The following is a 15,458-nucleotide window of genomic DNA, read 5'->3' on the forward strand; positions in this document are numbered from 1 at the left end:
AAGCCATTATGAACCAGGACAGAGAGAAATAATACTCATAATAGGAGCTACATTGGGGCAGTACTTAAATCTGTATACTCCCATCCTTCCTTCCTGTCTATTTATCTGTGCGACTGCCTGTCGGTGCCAGCACCGTGTTTCATGTTACCCACCAGAGAGAGTTCCATGACAAACTTGTGAAACAGTTTTTCGTCTGCGTGCGTTGCCATGCCGACTTACCCCGGAATTAGGATACGCTGTCCAGCCCAGTTCAGCTGTGGCCACCCGGGTGTCCATCACGGTCTCTGCAGCAAAGAGAAAAGGGAAGACATTGGTTAGCCACAAAAAAAAGCTATTTTGAGAATCACTCCACCGAGCTGAACTGCATTCAAGCCCCAGTGATCACTTGACACTATCACCGATGAGCAGAAAGGAGATGAACCCTTCACAGCGTTGCATCCATCCCTGCTCAACTTCTGTTCAGACAAGAGACGTGGAAACAAAGCCTCGGCACCGGAAGGAATGTACGAGTGCCTCTGTCATGCTGTTAAACTGCTGGGTCCTCTCCGTGTGAGTGTGGAACTACAGTATGTGCGTCCTGCTTTTTGCCCGTGTGCGTGCATGCATGTATTAGGACATGGACATGAAAAACATAGAGCGAGTTTGCGTGTGGTCGTGTGTGAGCACTGAACTGTGTCAAAGTGTTTAACCAAAAGAAAGTGGCTGTACACATGCAGAGGGAGGCCTCCAAGTGCAGTTGTTTACTACAAGTGGGGACATTCCCTGAAAACTACTATCACAGAGGTCTTCTGTACTTATTGTCTGTTCCTCTCAACCCATATTTATGAAAATACATGTCCAAGACGTAGAGTCTCTAAGGTTAAATAAGAAGGGGAAACATATCTGCATTCATTGCACAAAGGAGTGTCATAAGCGGTTTTCAGATATAAACTCTTGAAAATGTTCAGACAATGGAGAGGTTCTCTGGGTCAGACGTGTTAACAACAACAGGAAGATCTCATTCAAGTGAGGGGTGGTGTCTGGGCAGAGAAAGCAGGAGGCAGCACACGACCTATACATTTTATTCACGTGTTTTTGTTTACAGCATCGGTGTCCGCACTGATCGTGGCACTGATTGCCAAAACCAAATCAAATCTCCTTCTCTTTCCATTTTGGCATTTTATTCTCTTTCTTCTACTCGCATGACACGTCTTTCTGAGATACTTGTATTCATTTTTATTTTTTTTCAGTTGTGGGTCCATTGCATGTTAGAAACGTCATCGACGTGCCCACTTGTTCGCTGAATCCTCCGCATTATATCCCACTGTATTCTTACATGGGCTAATTCTCATTCACATTCTACGAAGGTTTTTACTTGGATTTGGATATTTGCATTCTCACGTTTAGTTCAATGCATGACTGAAAGTAACTAAGTGGTACACAGGTTACAAACAAAAATGAGACAATAAAGGGAATTCTACCCTTGGGTGGAAAAGATTCAAATTGATCTACCTCACTATGGACTTGTATTAAACACGCTGTCATATCTGGCACCATGTGAAATATAAGAATAAAGAGTACACATTCTCTCTTGCTCGCACTCTCCTCTTACTAATCCTCAGTGACACGCTGTAGACAAATAGGTCTGGCAGCTCACCCAAGAAGTTTGTCGTCCCTGTTTTGATTAATATCTGCCTGGTTGGCACTTTGAAATCTGGAAACTTGATATAGCTCCAGGAAAGACGAGAGAAGTATGGCAGTTATCACCAACCACCGGTCTCCCCTGCTCCTCCCTCCCTCTCACACACACAGAGATTTATAGAGTGATGAAGTGGGTGACATGTTGGCCTTAGCAGTGTAATGATAGATTCATAATTTCACTTGTAACAGACAGTTTATTCTCTGGCCCACACCTTCCATCTTATTGTGAGAGAACCGGGACATTTTTCGTTTTCTGATGCCGCCCTGCCACAACGTGTGCTCGCTTGTGTTTAATGTGGCCAGACTAGATAAAAAGCTGGGAGACATGATGAGTGGATGGTGTGTCCGGGTGATGATGTGTAGCAGATAAGAAAAGGTGTGTGGGGAATTATCAGAGGAACTGCAGCCGCTGTGTCTACGGCTTGGACAGTATCCACTATCAAAGCAAACTGTCGGCAAGCAACACCCGCATGTGTTGTTGATGTGGGAGAAATCTTACTCTGATTAACTGCAAAGACGCAACACTGCCCTCATTGAAGAAAAGGAGGCCTCGGCTTCCTTCCTTTACCTGCTCCCTTCACAGGAAGTACACACATGTAGCGTTCTGTTATTTGGAGTCTCGCTGAACCCGCAGTGATTTAGAGATCATTCCAACTGATGCAGCACTGAAAGCCCGTCATCTGAAGGTCATATGGTAAAAACAAATGTGGATGAGTGACAACCCTGTAGTTTGATAGAAAGAGGTCTTTTATTCTTAATGACCAAATCAAAAAGAATACAAAAATCTCAGGATGAAATTAAGCGTCATACACGTAGAAGAAGCAGACGTCACCTTGGAAAGTAAAATCGGCGATTTATACATCATGTCCTCCCTCCTGCAGGCTCTACCTGGGCGGTAACCTCGTCTGAGTGTTCCGGACATTTTCCTATTGTAGTAAACACGTCTGACCCAGACAGTCTCCTGCTGCGTAATATGTGAAAGGCAACCCATTTATCCAGAGTGCATGTCTGAAAACAGCTATACTATATATACCCTCCATGTTAAGACGAACACACACGCACATTCTCATCCACCAGGCAACTCAAAGAGCAATTTTCTATGTACACCTACAATGACAGCCTTGTTCACACCCGGCTTCCATCAGAGTATTTCAATTTCCCTAAGATCAGCCTTGCCTTGTCTCGCTTCCAGCCAGCCAGCCAGCTCCAGCCCGCCTGCCCGCCTCTGCGACTTGCTGTCAGCTGGGGAGATAGGAGCATGAAACAGCCCTTAGCGCCAGCCAGCGTCGTGGGGACTGCCAACCCCTTCTCAGGGGAAATCACAAAAGCTTTAGTCAAATCACACAGGCACTTGGTGGGCCATTTTCCATTTCCTTCTAAAAAGCAGAGGAGACGGGGGAAGGAGGCGAAGACGGTGAAAGCAGGAGGTAAAAAAAAATAAATAAAGAAGGTCAAAGGCCCATGGGAGGGTTTGGCGAGCCATGTCATGTGACCTAATGGCTACCATTAGCAAAACACTAGAGTAGCAGATGAGTAAATGGAGAGTGGTAAGTGGTTTTTAGGAAATGGGGCGGGGCTCCCACAGCCTTAATGCTACAGCTCAAACACCTGTCCACCAGCACTGGGCTTTTGGAAATTGTCCCTTATGTCCGTGTGTGTGTGTGTGTGTGTGTTTTAAATGAGCTGCTATGGGAACGATTCATCCATTTAATCATAAACGGATTTGAAGAGTTTCATTTTAAAAGAAGCTACCCACATTAATAAGAAAAGCCAACTCTTTCAAAATTACAAATAACATTTTGGTTTATTGCTGAAAGTCATCCTGTGACCTAAGCTTACAACATAATTAGTTTTCAAAGGATTCTTCATCTTCTTTTTCTGTTCAAATGGCTGCTGGCCCATTTTATACGAGAATGTGTTTCTATTAATGGCAACTTAATATGTATACATTTTGATATCAGATATTTCTTTCGGATCGACGGATTCATATAAATAATAATTAGCTTTGGACAAAAGAAGATGCTTTAAACGTAAGGTTTAATTTGAGGTCTTGGCTTGGACACATATTTCCTCTGATGAGTCTGTGGGTTCCAGTAGTTTAATGCAGGCTTCCTCCTCAGCTCAGACCATGAAACCCACATAAAAACAATTAGTCCTCCTTCTCCCCAGCCCCCTGATTTTGATTGCTGTTATATGTGGACACACACCCTGTTAGCCTCTCTCTGTTTTTTTACCAAGTCATTTGGAAGACAAAGGTAAGACAGCAGCTAGCCGTAGTCCCTCGTGATTGTGGGGGTGGGGGGGCTGAGTGTTTACTTCTGCATTCATATTCTGCTATGTCAGCTCCACCTGCAAGCTCCAATAAATTAAACACACTGCCAGGTTCACAAGCAGTTCAGTCTGTGGGAAAATTATTAACACAGAGAGCTTAATGTTGACTATGTAACCATGGCTCATAAATCTTTTGGAAAAACAACTGCTTGTATGTGTCGGGGTAGCCGGCCTTAAATGGATTCAAAGAGCCGCAAAAGGCCGGAGGATGTATCATGACTGCATCGCACAATATTAGTAAATCTAAATCATACAGAGGATGTGGGTTAGGTCATTGTTAAAAGCTCAGTTGAGCTGATACACAACCAGGGTACTCGTCAAAACCGGGAAGTCGTGAGCCGAGGCAAGGCCCAGCCGAGGGACTTCGGCTTCCAATCCCAGAAAGCACAGCTCCTTCTCATTAGCAGCAAATGATAGATCAATACCAAATGCTAGGCTGTTTCCACAGATAGAGAGCGGGGGATGGAGAAAGGGAGGGAGAGAAATGAAAGAGCGAGAGAGAGACTGCATTAAACATTGATGGGGCCCTGCGTTTACAGATCGATAAGGCAGGGCCTCTTCACACAATTACACGTCAGCAAGCAGTCGCATGATACATCAAATGCACACGCATGATCACGTATTGCGAGCACCAAAGAATAGCTCTAAAATGAGATTTCAGAGTAAAAAAGGATTGCCTATTGTCTCTACCTTCTCTGAGCCTTTATGTATGACTTTAATTTTGCAGTTTGAAAGTCAGAGTGGCAACATGACTGTGTAATTGACCTCCTTTGTGGCCATGTCTGTATGATTGTATGGCTGCTGGTCGATAGAACATGTGCTGAAGCACCTCTCTGAAGCTCCCCGGCTCCTCAGTCAATACGGCTGACAATTCTCCACGGATCCTTCCCTCCCCATCCAACAACACATCTTTCCCATTCATCCATCCTTTAACCCTCCCTTGTCTATATGCCCTCCTGTTCAAGGATGCTCGTGCACTTTGTAATTCAATGAGACAATCATGTCCAGATGCTGGACGCTGGGCTGAGAGGGCCTCCGTCTTTGTGATTGTAGCAACACACGGAAACAAGATCTGAGGGCATTGAAACGCCATTATTTAAAAGGGGTTTATCTTTTCTCAGAAATGAAATCAAGATGGGAGGTCAACAGAGAGAGACAGATTGAAGGAAAAGACAGAGAGGGAGGGAGAGAGAGAGAGAGAGAGAGAGAGAGAGAAGGAGAAGGAGACGAAAAACCAAGAGGAGAAATCAGCAGGATTGAAATGAGCACTTAACAATGATGAAGCCCCATGGTAGCCTGCTGAGCCTGGCATCTTAAAACGGGGCTGAAAACAAAGTAACAAACAAACAAGAGTGAAAAGCTGCTGCGCTTCCCAAACTAATCAGCTGTCCACTTGGGGGATTTATGAAAAAAAAAAGGAAAATTTTTGACAGATTATCTTCTGAATAAATTGGGCAGAAGTTCCTCACACAGGTAGACGCAGTTCACTCACTGCACCCTGGGACATCACAAACAAAAGGCTTGTTTATTGGACTGGAAGGTTGGACCGACACAAGTCCAGCATGGTCCAGAGCACTGAGTTGATTTGAAAACTGTGACACTGTGCTTGTGGCACACGGCCGCTTCATTGTTAAGAAGAAAAGGAGCGAGGCGAGATCTTTGATTGAGTCACCTTGATGAACACAGAAGACAATCCTCGTGAACACAGATGTGAGATTTATCTAGTATGTGCCACACTAAAGCTGTGTCACTCCCACTGAAGGGTTTCTTGCTTTAAATAGAAGATACAGAAGAGTCAACGGAAATACATCAAAAGAAATATGTCGCTGCTATGTTCCCCTGAAGACAGGGATGACAATGTGGCTGATTTGAAAATTTAACAGAAAATAATCTGCCGTCCTCTGAGACCTCCGTGCGAAGTGATGGAACACAGAGTCCCACATCGCTGGGCTTGAATTCCCTGGATCTGGCTGAGAGAAAATAACAATTTTCGGCATGAAAGACGAGCAGGTCAGTATCAGAGACAAAAAGAGAAAGATGAAGCTCCTTTTTTCTGCCAACAAAAAAACCACTAACACCTGGCTGTTGTCTGTAGTGGGGAGGGGATACAATCTCCATTCACTCCAGGGTCAAATGACTATTTCCATTCTGATCGGCAGTGATGGAAATATGAAAAAAACGGGAGAACGCACTTATTTCTTCTTCTTTACTTTGGCAGTCTAGACACTGACGCTCCACCTTTGCCTGCACAACGTTACGACACACGTAGAACTTCTGGGCTTTGACGAGGAAATAACCTTTTGTGCGTTTACTGTTTTATTAATCTTGGGAACAATGTGTAATATAATTTGTCTTTTTTTTGTATCGTATTGACCTACAATGCGAATGGATTTTAACGGCATTCGGTGATGTAATGTGATTGAAATGTGACATCTGGGTGAATGCAGTAATTACGTATTCCTTATTTTGGCAGTCTAGACGCTGATGCTTTTCTGGCTCAATCTTATGACATGCTTCGGACTTCCAGGCGTAGGCGCTTAAATAGTCATGAATGTTTGTATACTTATATTTTCTTACATTTCTTTTTTCTTTGTGTCACATTTTACTGCAATGGGAATGGATTCAATCTGCATTAACTCCCAGGCTGATCAGCAGTGATAAAAATGTGACACATAATTTGGCACACGGCAAGGCCTCCATTTTTGGCACGTCGGTGACATCATTCATAAAGCACCAGAAAAAAAACAAACAGAAAAACATCTACTGGCAACGGGGAAAAAGGTCAATAGACTTTTTTAAGTGGGTTTATCCTGCGTATACCTGGTAATTTTGAGGTAAAAGCGTTGAGAGAGATGAGAAGAGGTGCAGAAGAAGGGAGCTGCAGGAGCCAAAGTGAGATTAGCAGCAGATGTTAAGAAGAATGCCTCAAAAGAGAGGGCAATTAATATACATGCAGTATCTGCAGAACCTGATGAAATGATCCTATCATCACTGCAAGGTGACATTCTCTTGGCCTCACACATCTGGGCTGCCACGTTGCATCAAACTTAAGATTCAACCTTGCAACACTTAGTGTGCAGCCACACTCGCTTTCCCCAATATTACAGGTTTGCAATAGAGTTGTTGTGGAGGGAAACCAGGGAAACACAACCGGCCCTGCTGAGGCTCACACGCACACTGCTGACAACACACTCATGCATCTAATCATATCCTAGTGGTCAGTCGCTCAAAAAGCAACAAGCGTAACGCACCAACAGCACATTTATAACCCCCCCGACTTCGCACCTCACCATCTATCCTTCTCCCTCTTTTTCTTTTGCTCTTTACGTTCTTCCTCTCTCTACCTTCCTTCCCCTGGTCAGGGGGGAGAGGTTGGGCACATAATTTGCATTCATTAACATTACATTAGCAGACAGAGTGATCTTTAGAAACCAGGCTGCCGGAGAGTGTCATCTTTAATTCATCATAACCCCACCACCCTACCACCCTCGCTCTCTCTTTACCTTCACCTCCTTCTCCACCCTCTTTCCTCTCCCCCTCATCCATCTCTCCTCGCCCTCGTTCCCCTTCTCCCCCGACTCCCAGTCCATCCTTTCTCCGCCTCTTCTCTGCGCGTATCCTCGCTCTCCATTTACCACTGTCTTTCATCTTTCCTCACTTTACGACGTCTCTTTTTTTAATCGTCTCACTTCCATCTCTTCGCCTTATTTTTCTTTCCCTCTGCCTCAAGTTAATGACAGGGGGGAGTTTGGGCACCTCTATATTCTAACTATTACCAGAGACAGATGGGAAGAATCTAACCAAGAATTAGTCCCGTCCAATGGGTCAATTAGAACAAACAAACTAATTAATTTGGGGTCTAAGTGCCAAAGACTTCCAATGACTCCTCCTCCTTCTCTTCTACACAATACGAGGAGGAAGTGTGTGGTAACAGCTTTAACCACATAATGGAGTGGGTGTAGAGTTTATGCTAAACACAGATCAATGTAAATACTTCAAATATTTCATAGCATAAAGTAAAGTATAGTATGCCATTTCACATGCTTTCCTGACACACACCGCAGAAACACGATCTCCCTCCATGTAGATTTTTAAGAACGCGAGTCTGGACGTGATGACATCGCTTTGGGATTTCTGCAGTTACTTCAGTAGACAGTCTTTTAATGGATTCTCACAGGGACCAATCAAAAGCCAGAATTCCTGTTGCTGTACCTCACTCCCCTGTGGTCAGGATAAAGCTCATCACCATCCTTTACAAAATACACTACACGGCATGTGTGCACTCATATATAGACATGAATTATGATATATACAGTCACTGATATGCAGCTCCTGACCACATAGTGCCAGCTGTTCAAGATTTATACCTCAATTTTACTTTCAGAACACATACATACGTATCTCTTGTAGATGTGTTTTGTTTGTTAAAAATGTCCTTTTAGTGGGAAAAGTTCGTAATGAAGAAAAATGTGTATTTCGCGCGGGTCTATGTTGCATTGCTATGCAAGGTGCTTACATACATACATTACGGACTGCAGAACAAGTAGGGCAGAGAAAATCAATACTAAACCATGTTGTGCCTCACAGTAATGAGCCCAGGATATACCAAGGTTCGCTGTAGCAGCAGTGACCAAGCAATAATCCAGATGGAAGCAGCGCTAGCCTGCCACAACCATCACAATACTCATTACTGCTGATATTACCTCAGCCAGCCTGTCTGCTTTTAAGAAACCTGGCAATTTGCTGCAGTAAAATGAGGTAATTACAACTCTTATCAGGCTCCTCACCTCAGAAAACAGCATTTAGAGAAAGAGGCAGGGAGAGGGAGACTACTCCCCAATGGCTCTCCGGCTGTGGAACGACCACTCGGACACACCCACCCACTGTCACTGATTCTCTTTGCAACTCCCGTTCCTAACTATACCCTCCTTTCATTCCAATAAAAACATTCAAAGCAGAAATACGATCACTTTAATGACCCAACTTACAGAATCCAGCTATCGGTGCCCCTAAGGAAAAGTAAGGAGTAGAAGACTTGAACCATGAGCGCCAGAGGAATATCACTTTACAGCACGATAACTGTGCCAAGAAACGCTCTCCTGCTTCTAATATGAAGAATAGGAAAATGACGTGTTGAGTACCGAACTCTGTTTATGTTGGAGGAGAAGCACGGAGAAAATGCCAGTGTAATTTAACCTTTTTCCCATAAGGCCAGTGGCTTCACAATGAAAGTCTATCCACTACAGCTTTGACATTTCTAAACTTTACACATGCAAGTTAGAAGTTACTCCGGACTTGGCTTTTCGTCACTTCTACCGACTAGAGACACAAGTAGACTCATGGAGAGAAACCGTGTCCGGGTCACACTGGGATTGTGTGACATTTAGAAATATAAACTACAGCTAATGGGCTAAGGATTGTCATTAGCAAGGGCATGCGTGTGTGTGTGTGTGTGTGTGTGTGTGTGTGTGTGTGTGTGTGTGTGTGTGTGTGAGCATTTGCCTGCTACCAGAGCGTGAAGAGGGAAAGAATCACAAATTTAAGCGGGAAAAAAAGAATGAATCAATACAGTTAATGTCAAATATGTGCACAGTGTCTCTGATGGCATCTCCGCGCGCCTCGCCTGGTTGCATTTTATAGCCACCAGGGGTTAGGAGGGCAACCAAACAGCTAGAACTCACTGTCCTTTTCTGTCACACACTTGAACTGAGATAACCATCCCGTAATATGTGAGGCCAGTGTGGAAGGCAAGAGCGAGGGATAGAGAGATAAAGAAATGGAGAAAGAAGAGAAAAAGATAGGGGTGAGATAGGCTGCAGTTCATGTGGAGGGAGAGAGATACTGAATCCGATATTGGAGGAGTAATCGGGGAGACACTGCGATGGAGAGGGCATCATGTGGCAGCGCCCTGTGTTATCTAATCCAGAAATGGATCTAACCTTAGCAGTACACAGGAGTTACATCATTTCTTGGATACCACCTGATCCCTGTTTCTGCCCGGCCACCCGAACGTGCAAACACACACTCTGCTCTTTTGAGGCAATTGCAATATTCATGAACACTAAAACATACAACTGTCTCACGGACTTGGCCATCACCTCACAGCGGGAAATGGAAATGCATGAAAAAAGCCATATGTGCACGCAAAGGAAGACACGATACAATATATGCATGCTCACAACACTCATTCAACACGGCAGAGCCCAGCTGCTCCTCCTATCAAACAGCACGCACATAACTACTTGATAAGCTCTACGGGCTGGAGAGAGGCGACGAAAACCACCGACAAGAAATGTCCACACACCACTTGATACTCCCCGAAACTTTTTTGATTACCTCCCATGTAACATTTCGGGCACAGGCCTGGTCTGAAGAAGGCCCTGTTATCTGGGAGGTCATTAAAAACTTTGCGGACGTTTTCTTGTCTGAGCCTGACTCAAAACATTGCGTGTCATTTTTCTGAGCAAAGGGGCAAACCTCTCCCGAGAAGAAAACACAAATGAAGAAAATGAATACTGCCTGCCCTTTAATCCCCAAAAGAATAACGTAACACCTCACCTGTGTCACCGCTAGTTTCTCCCCGAGAATAAGGCAATGTACCACTGAAAAGTAATAAAGAAGACCGTGTTCAAGGGGGAGAGGCGAACACCAGCCAGCTATATCCAATCTCATTAAACGCTGTTGTTAACCATGTTTGGATGCACCACAAAATTGACTCGTGCCTGCTGAATAATTCTCCACATTGGCGGAGAGGAAGAAAGACACGAGAGTGCGGCAGAGAGACGGAGGGAGAGACAGAGCCTTGAGGTGTTCTCCCGCCGTCTCATCTGCGGCAGTTAAAGGACGACCTTCAACCACCTTGAACCCATTGGAGCTGAATTTCAATAAAAGTCAAATTATCACCCGCACCCATGGGGCTTGGGATCGGCACTAAGTCTGGATTCACTGTGCATGTAAGACGATTTAACAGTCACATGGAGGTGTGAGCGAGTCAATCATATGACGCGCTTCGAGGGATTCTGAGCAGTGAGCGGCGGGTACTGCGCCCCATTGGGAGAGGGCGCCACTGGGATGGATCACTGATTGTTTTCCGTGAGTGTAAATGTGTGTGTGTGTTTGTCAATTGCTTGCATGTGCGTGCGGAAGCACATATGCCAACATGCGGGTGGGAAAGTGTTATTCAATTTAGCTGTGTTCTCCCTTGACCGACGCGAGTGAGATCCAGGTAATTGATGCCTCAGTTTGGTATTCCCCTGCCGTGCGCTCCTCACCACAGGGACGGTGCTGGCTAAGCCGGTGTGAATGAGAGGAAACGCACGGTGTGATCTCCCTCCCTCAACCGTGAGTGAGGTATCCTTCTGGGATCTCGTTAGTGCAGCTCCAAAAGACGCACACACACTCACTTCACGATCACACATACATATGCAGCAAACACGTTCCCAAGAGTCTGGCTAAACCATTGGCGATGGCAATTGTAGACATGCTCAGGTGGAGATCGCCTCTCATTCTGCCCTTCCTTTCTTCCTATCGATCTCCATGAAGAGAAAATCCAGTGGCCCCTTCACTGCCTCCAAGCAACACAATGCTTTCCATTAAAAGCTAACACTAAATCCACCCTCTTGCAGCATATGCTCATATGCCTGGGGAAGTCTATATAGTTTTGAAAATGGGCTTTGTTTTTCCTCAAGGGTTTTGCTGGAGTGTGCATTCAGCAGTAGGGGAATAAGAGATAGAAAATAGTCCGAGGGCTAAAAGAAAAAACTTTCAGCAGAGGATTTTGACCTTATAGCGCGAGGCTGACAGAGGCCGGTGAGTCTCCCCAATGAGAATCTGTAACGAGGAAGAAGGAGGGAAAGAAAGGAGGAAAAGAGAGATAATTTTTACCTCCGGGGAGCAAGAGTGAAATAGACCTTTGTGAGCATCTTTGGCTGGAGGACTCTCATCGGGCAGTGGGAAACAGTTTACTCTTTTCTCTACTTTTTTACAGTTAGAGGAAAGGAAAACATAAAAAGAGAAAAGGCCAATTCTTTTAGCTCCCAGGAGAAATTTGATGTTCCTCCATTTGAGGCTGTCGTTTTTATTTCCACTATCAACCTGCCCACTCTTTTCTTTTGCTTCCCGTTCCTCAATTAGTTATTTGTTTCCTTCATGCACCGCTCATACTCTCTCCTCCACTCTTCTCTCTCTCTGAACCACTCTGAATGTGAAGCTGCAGCTCAGTGAGACACAGAGCTCCTCTGGGACGACAAATGTCATTTCACAGACATTACAATGTCTGTTTTGCCACAGGGAGGCTGCGGGTAATGTTGATCTCGTGCCACCCACCCACACAGATACACGCTTAAATACATACACGCATTATATCTGACCCCATCTGATTTGGCTTAAAGGATGCGCGGCTGCTTGAGCTCTGGCCCAGAATGCAGCCCCAAATGTCACAGCTGTCCAGTGACACTGGCGGCGAGCGCAAACATCAGCCGCTCCCCTGGCTCTCACTGCTCTCTCAACAGTAGCTCCATGTCATATTTTAGGCAACATCCACTAACACGACTAACATTTATCTTTTTTTAATTTGATCCTGTCATTTCGGATCTTCCGAGTGGATCGCTAGAAGACACAACACGGGTGGATCAGAGTAAGAGCCTCTACATTCAGCGAGACAGCCTTTGGTTCCCCTCTCTGTCTGCAAGACAAGATCTGCCTGCCAGTGGAACGCAGCGTTTCCAGGCAGTGCTTTTACTCCGCAGCCCCGCCAAATGAGGCTGTTTGCTGGTGTGATGCGAGCTGCGCTCCAGGAGTCAAAGTGCGACACGCCGCTCGCTGCACTACAACAGTACAGCTAAAGAGCCCGAGACGCTTCGTTAAGTATGTAGTGCCACCCACCCACTTCAAGCTGTTCTTTTTTACTTCGCACGTAAGATGCAGTGGCAGCAAATACTCGCTTGCTGCTCACTTTGCACACTCGGACACACATTCACATTTAAGTACAGGACACACAAGCAGCTTAGGTGTAAAAGCCGCTCCGTGCTGTTAAATTATTTGTGTGCCGACGGGTAAGAATGTAGGTGTCTGTCCAGTGTGAGAGCGCGGACGTGCATCTGCTGGTCGTGTAAATAACTCTGATGCAACACGAGTGGTTTGCAGGTGCTTGGAGAGCACAGCAACCCTTCAGGACCTACTGTATTTTAGATGAAATGGCAGCAGTGTTTGTGTTGGAGGGAGTAAGTGCACCTTTGGGTGAGTTGTGCGTGTGTGTGTGTAGGAGAAAGTGTGTATAATACTTAGCATTAGTTTGAAGCTGCTTGGAGGGCATGGGTGGGATTTGCAGTACTTCTGTGCACCGAAACATTTAAACAATGATAGTCATATGATGAAAAAGGCAGGTACGGTGTCAAGCTGGTGCATGCATGCATCCATCCTGTGGCTTTTTATCTCTCCAGCATCACTTTGAGTCCTCGTTTAAATTAGGAACGAGAGAAAAAAAGAATCTGAATGCACAAGCAGCAATGTATTGATCCAGAGAGGCAATGATGACTGCAGGTGTTCCAGTCATCTCTGCCATCGACCTGAATTGTGTTGGAGGAGGTGTACGTCAGAGACAGGCCAATAGAGAAAGAGCCCAGGGAGGTTTCATTACAAATGTTAAGTAGAGCAGAAAAGGCTCTGTGTAATTCCCGAGAATATTAACACTCAGCCCGTGGGACTCGACGATTCTGTGGTGCGAGATCTGAGCAAAGCAATCCACTTCAATCAGAGACAAACACAGAGAAGTGGGCATACATTCCTTGATTTCCGGCAAATTCTAATATCTTTGACAATTCTTTGCCCTTTTCTCTCTCTCTCTCTCTCTCTCTCTCTCTCTCTCTCTCTCTCTCTCTCACACACACACAAACACACACACACACACACACACACAAATGAAACACAATGTACCATTGCTCACAAGCTCAGCGCAGTGTGTAAATAAGATAAAACACAAAACACTGTATGACGGTGGTGGAAATGTCACACACTATTACGAAAGGCAATCTTCCAAATGTTTGCCAGTGTACACAGTAGATTTCATAAAATGCTTTTACTTGGGCTTAAGTGGACGCAGAGCAAATTTGACTACCACTGCATGACGTGTTGGTTATCTGCGGTTGTGCAGTTAATGTAATCTGTAATGTTAATGTAGCCGGGTGTTGGAATGACTCCCGGGGAGTTTTCACACACCATACTACTCCACTTTTCCCCCCTCTCCTCCCTCCCCAGGGGTGTTGTTAGCATGTGTGTCCCCCCCGACGGCTCGCTCCACATAATGAAGCTGACAGAGACCAAAACAAACATAGAGGCAGGCACAAAAAAACACACGGCAACTAGAGCAAGAGGAGCAAGGAGCAAGGCAGGCAACTCACTATAGCTGTTTTTAGATATGCACGGAACTGCTGTCATCAGCGAATGTCCAACTGCTTTCTTCATATGTGAGAGGCAAACTCCGGATAAAGTCCAGACCCCATTGTCCAGGCATTTTCCGGAGTTCATGTTTGTGGAGTAGCTTTAAGTCATAACACTTTATATGTATTCTTTGGTCTTTTGTGTTCTCATCCTGCTTTTTTAACCTCCTCCCTGCTTTCTTTCTGCTCCACGCAGAAGCAGGTGGTCATGGCCTCTGCAAAGCCGGAGGGTGATAATTGATGGCAGGATAATGCACTGCGCTATCTCCTCTTTCTTCACTCCTCCTTTCCTTCTCGCTGTCCCTTGCTTCCGTGCAACCCCCCCCCCACCCCCTCTCTCTATCTCACTCTCTCCCCAGGTGTGCTGGTGGCTGGGGCTAAATGATGAACAGAGCCACAGTGTCTGCTGTCTCTAATGGGGACATTATGCAGGAGGATGGGAGAAGTGCTCACATGGGCTCGTAAATCACACACTCCTGTAGAGACTCACTGCAAGGCCTCGCTGCTCCACTAACCCTGCAATAGATACACGCGCGTAAAGGGGGGAAAATAGCTACTAGCACACATTTATACACACACACACACATATATATATAGACATATGCAAATACAGATTGAACATTTGCATATATAGACACAAGATTACGGACACACTCACACAAATGTACATGTGCACAGTCCATTTAACTGACCCCCGGCGCGCAGTCAACATTTGCCGTGTACCCACCGGGACACAATTCACTTACATCTGTCCAGTGGCGCCCCCTCTGCCAACAGGACAGTGTGCTACACCAGCGCTTGTGTCAATGTGATTGAAGTTTGACAGAGCAGTTAAAGCATTATTAGTGCTCCCTGTCACAGCCCAGCACACACAGAGGCCCGTCGGTGGCACAGGTGAGGTAAACACAGCCCCCATTTAGCATATTACCCATCAGTCAACACGGCAGGCGAAGGAGATAAAGAAATGCACACCCACTGCGAGTGGGAAAACAAGCACTCCAGTCTGCTTCT

The 15,458-nt window shown here is 45.4% G+C and overlaps 1 protein-coding gene across 2 annotated transcripts in view; it reads right to left on the reverse strand.

Moving 5' to 3' along the window:
* Positions 1 to 15,458, reverse strand: part of LOC118118015 (ephrin type-B receptor 1) — a 156,497-nt gene that overhangs the window by 110,182 nt on the left and 30,857 nt on the right. For both annotated transcript variants that reach the window (XM_035170778.2, XM_035170777.2), the window contains exon 2: positions 220 to 284. In XM_035170778.2, the coding sequence (XP_035026669.1) occupies positions 220 to 284 (65 nt within the window). The remainder of the gene's footprint in view (positions 1 to 219; positions 285 to 15,458) is intronic.

Source organism: Hippoglossus stenolepis, chromosome 11 (assembly GCF_022539355.2).
Source record: "Hippoglossus stenolepis isolate QCI-W04-F060 chromosome 11, HSTE1.2, whole genome shotgun sequence".
NCBI lineage: Eukaryota > Metazoa > Chordata > Actinopteri > Pleuronectiformes > Pleuronectidae > Hippoglossus > Hippoglossus stenolepis.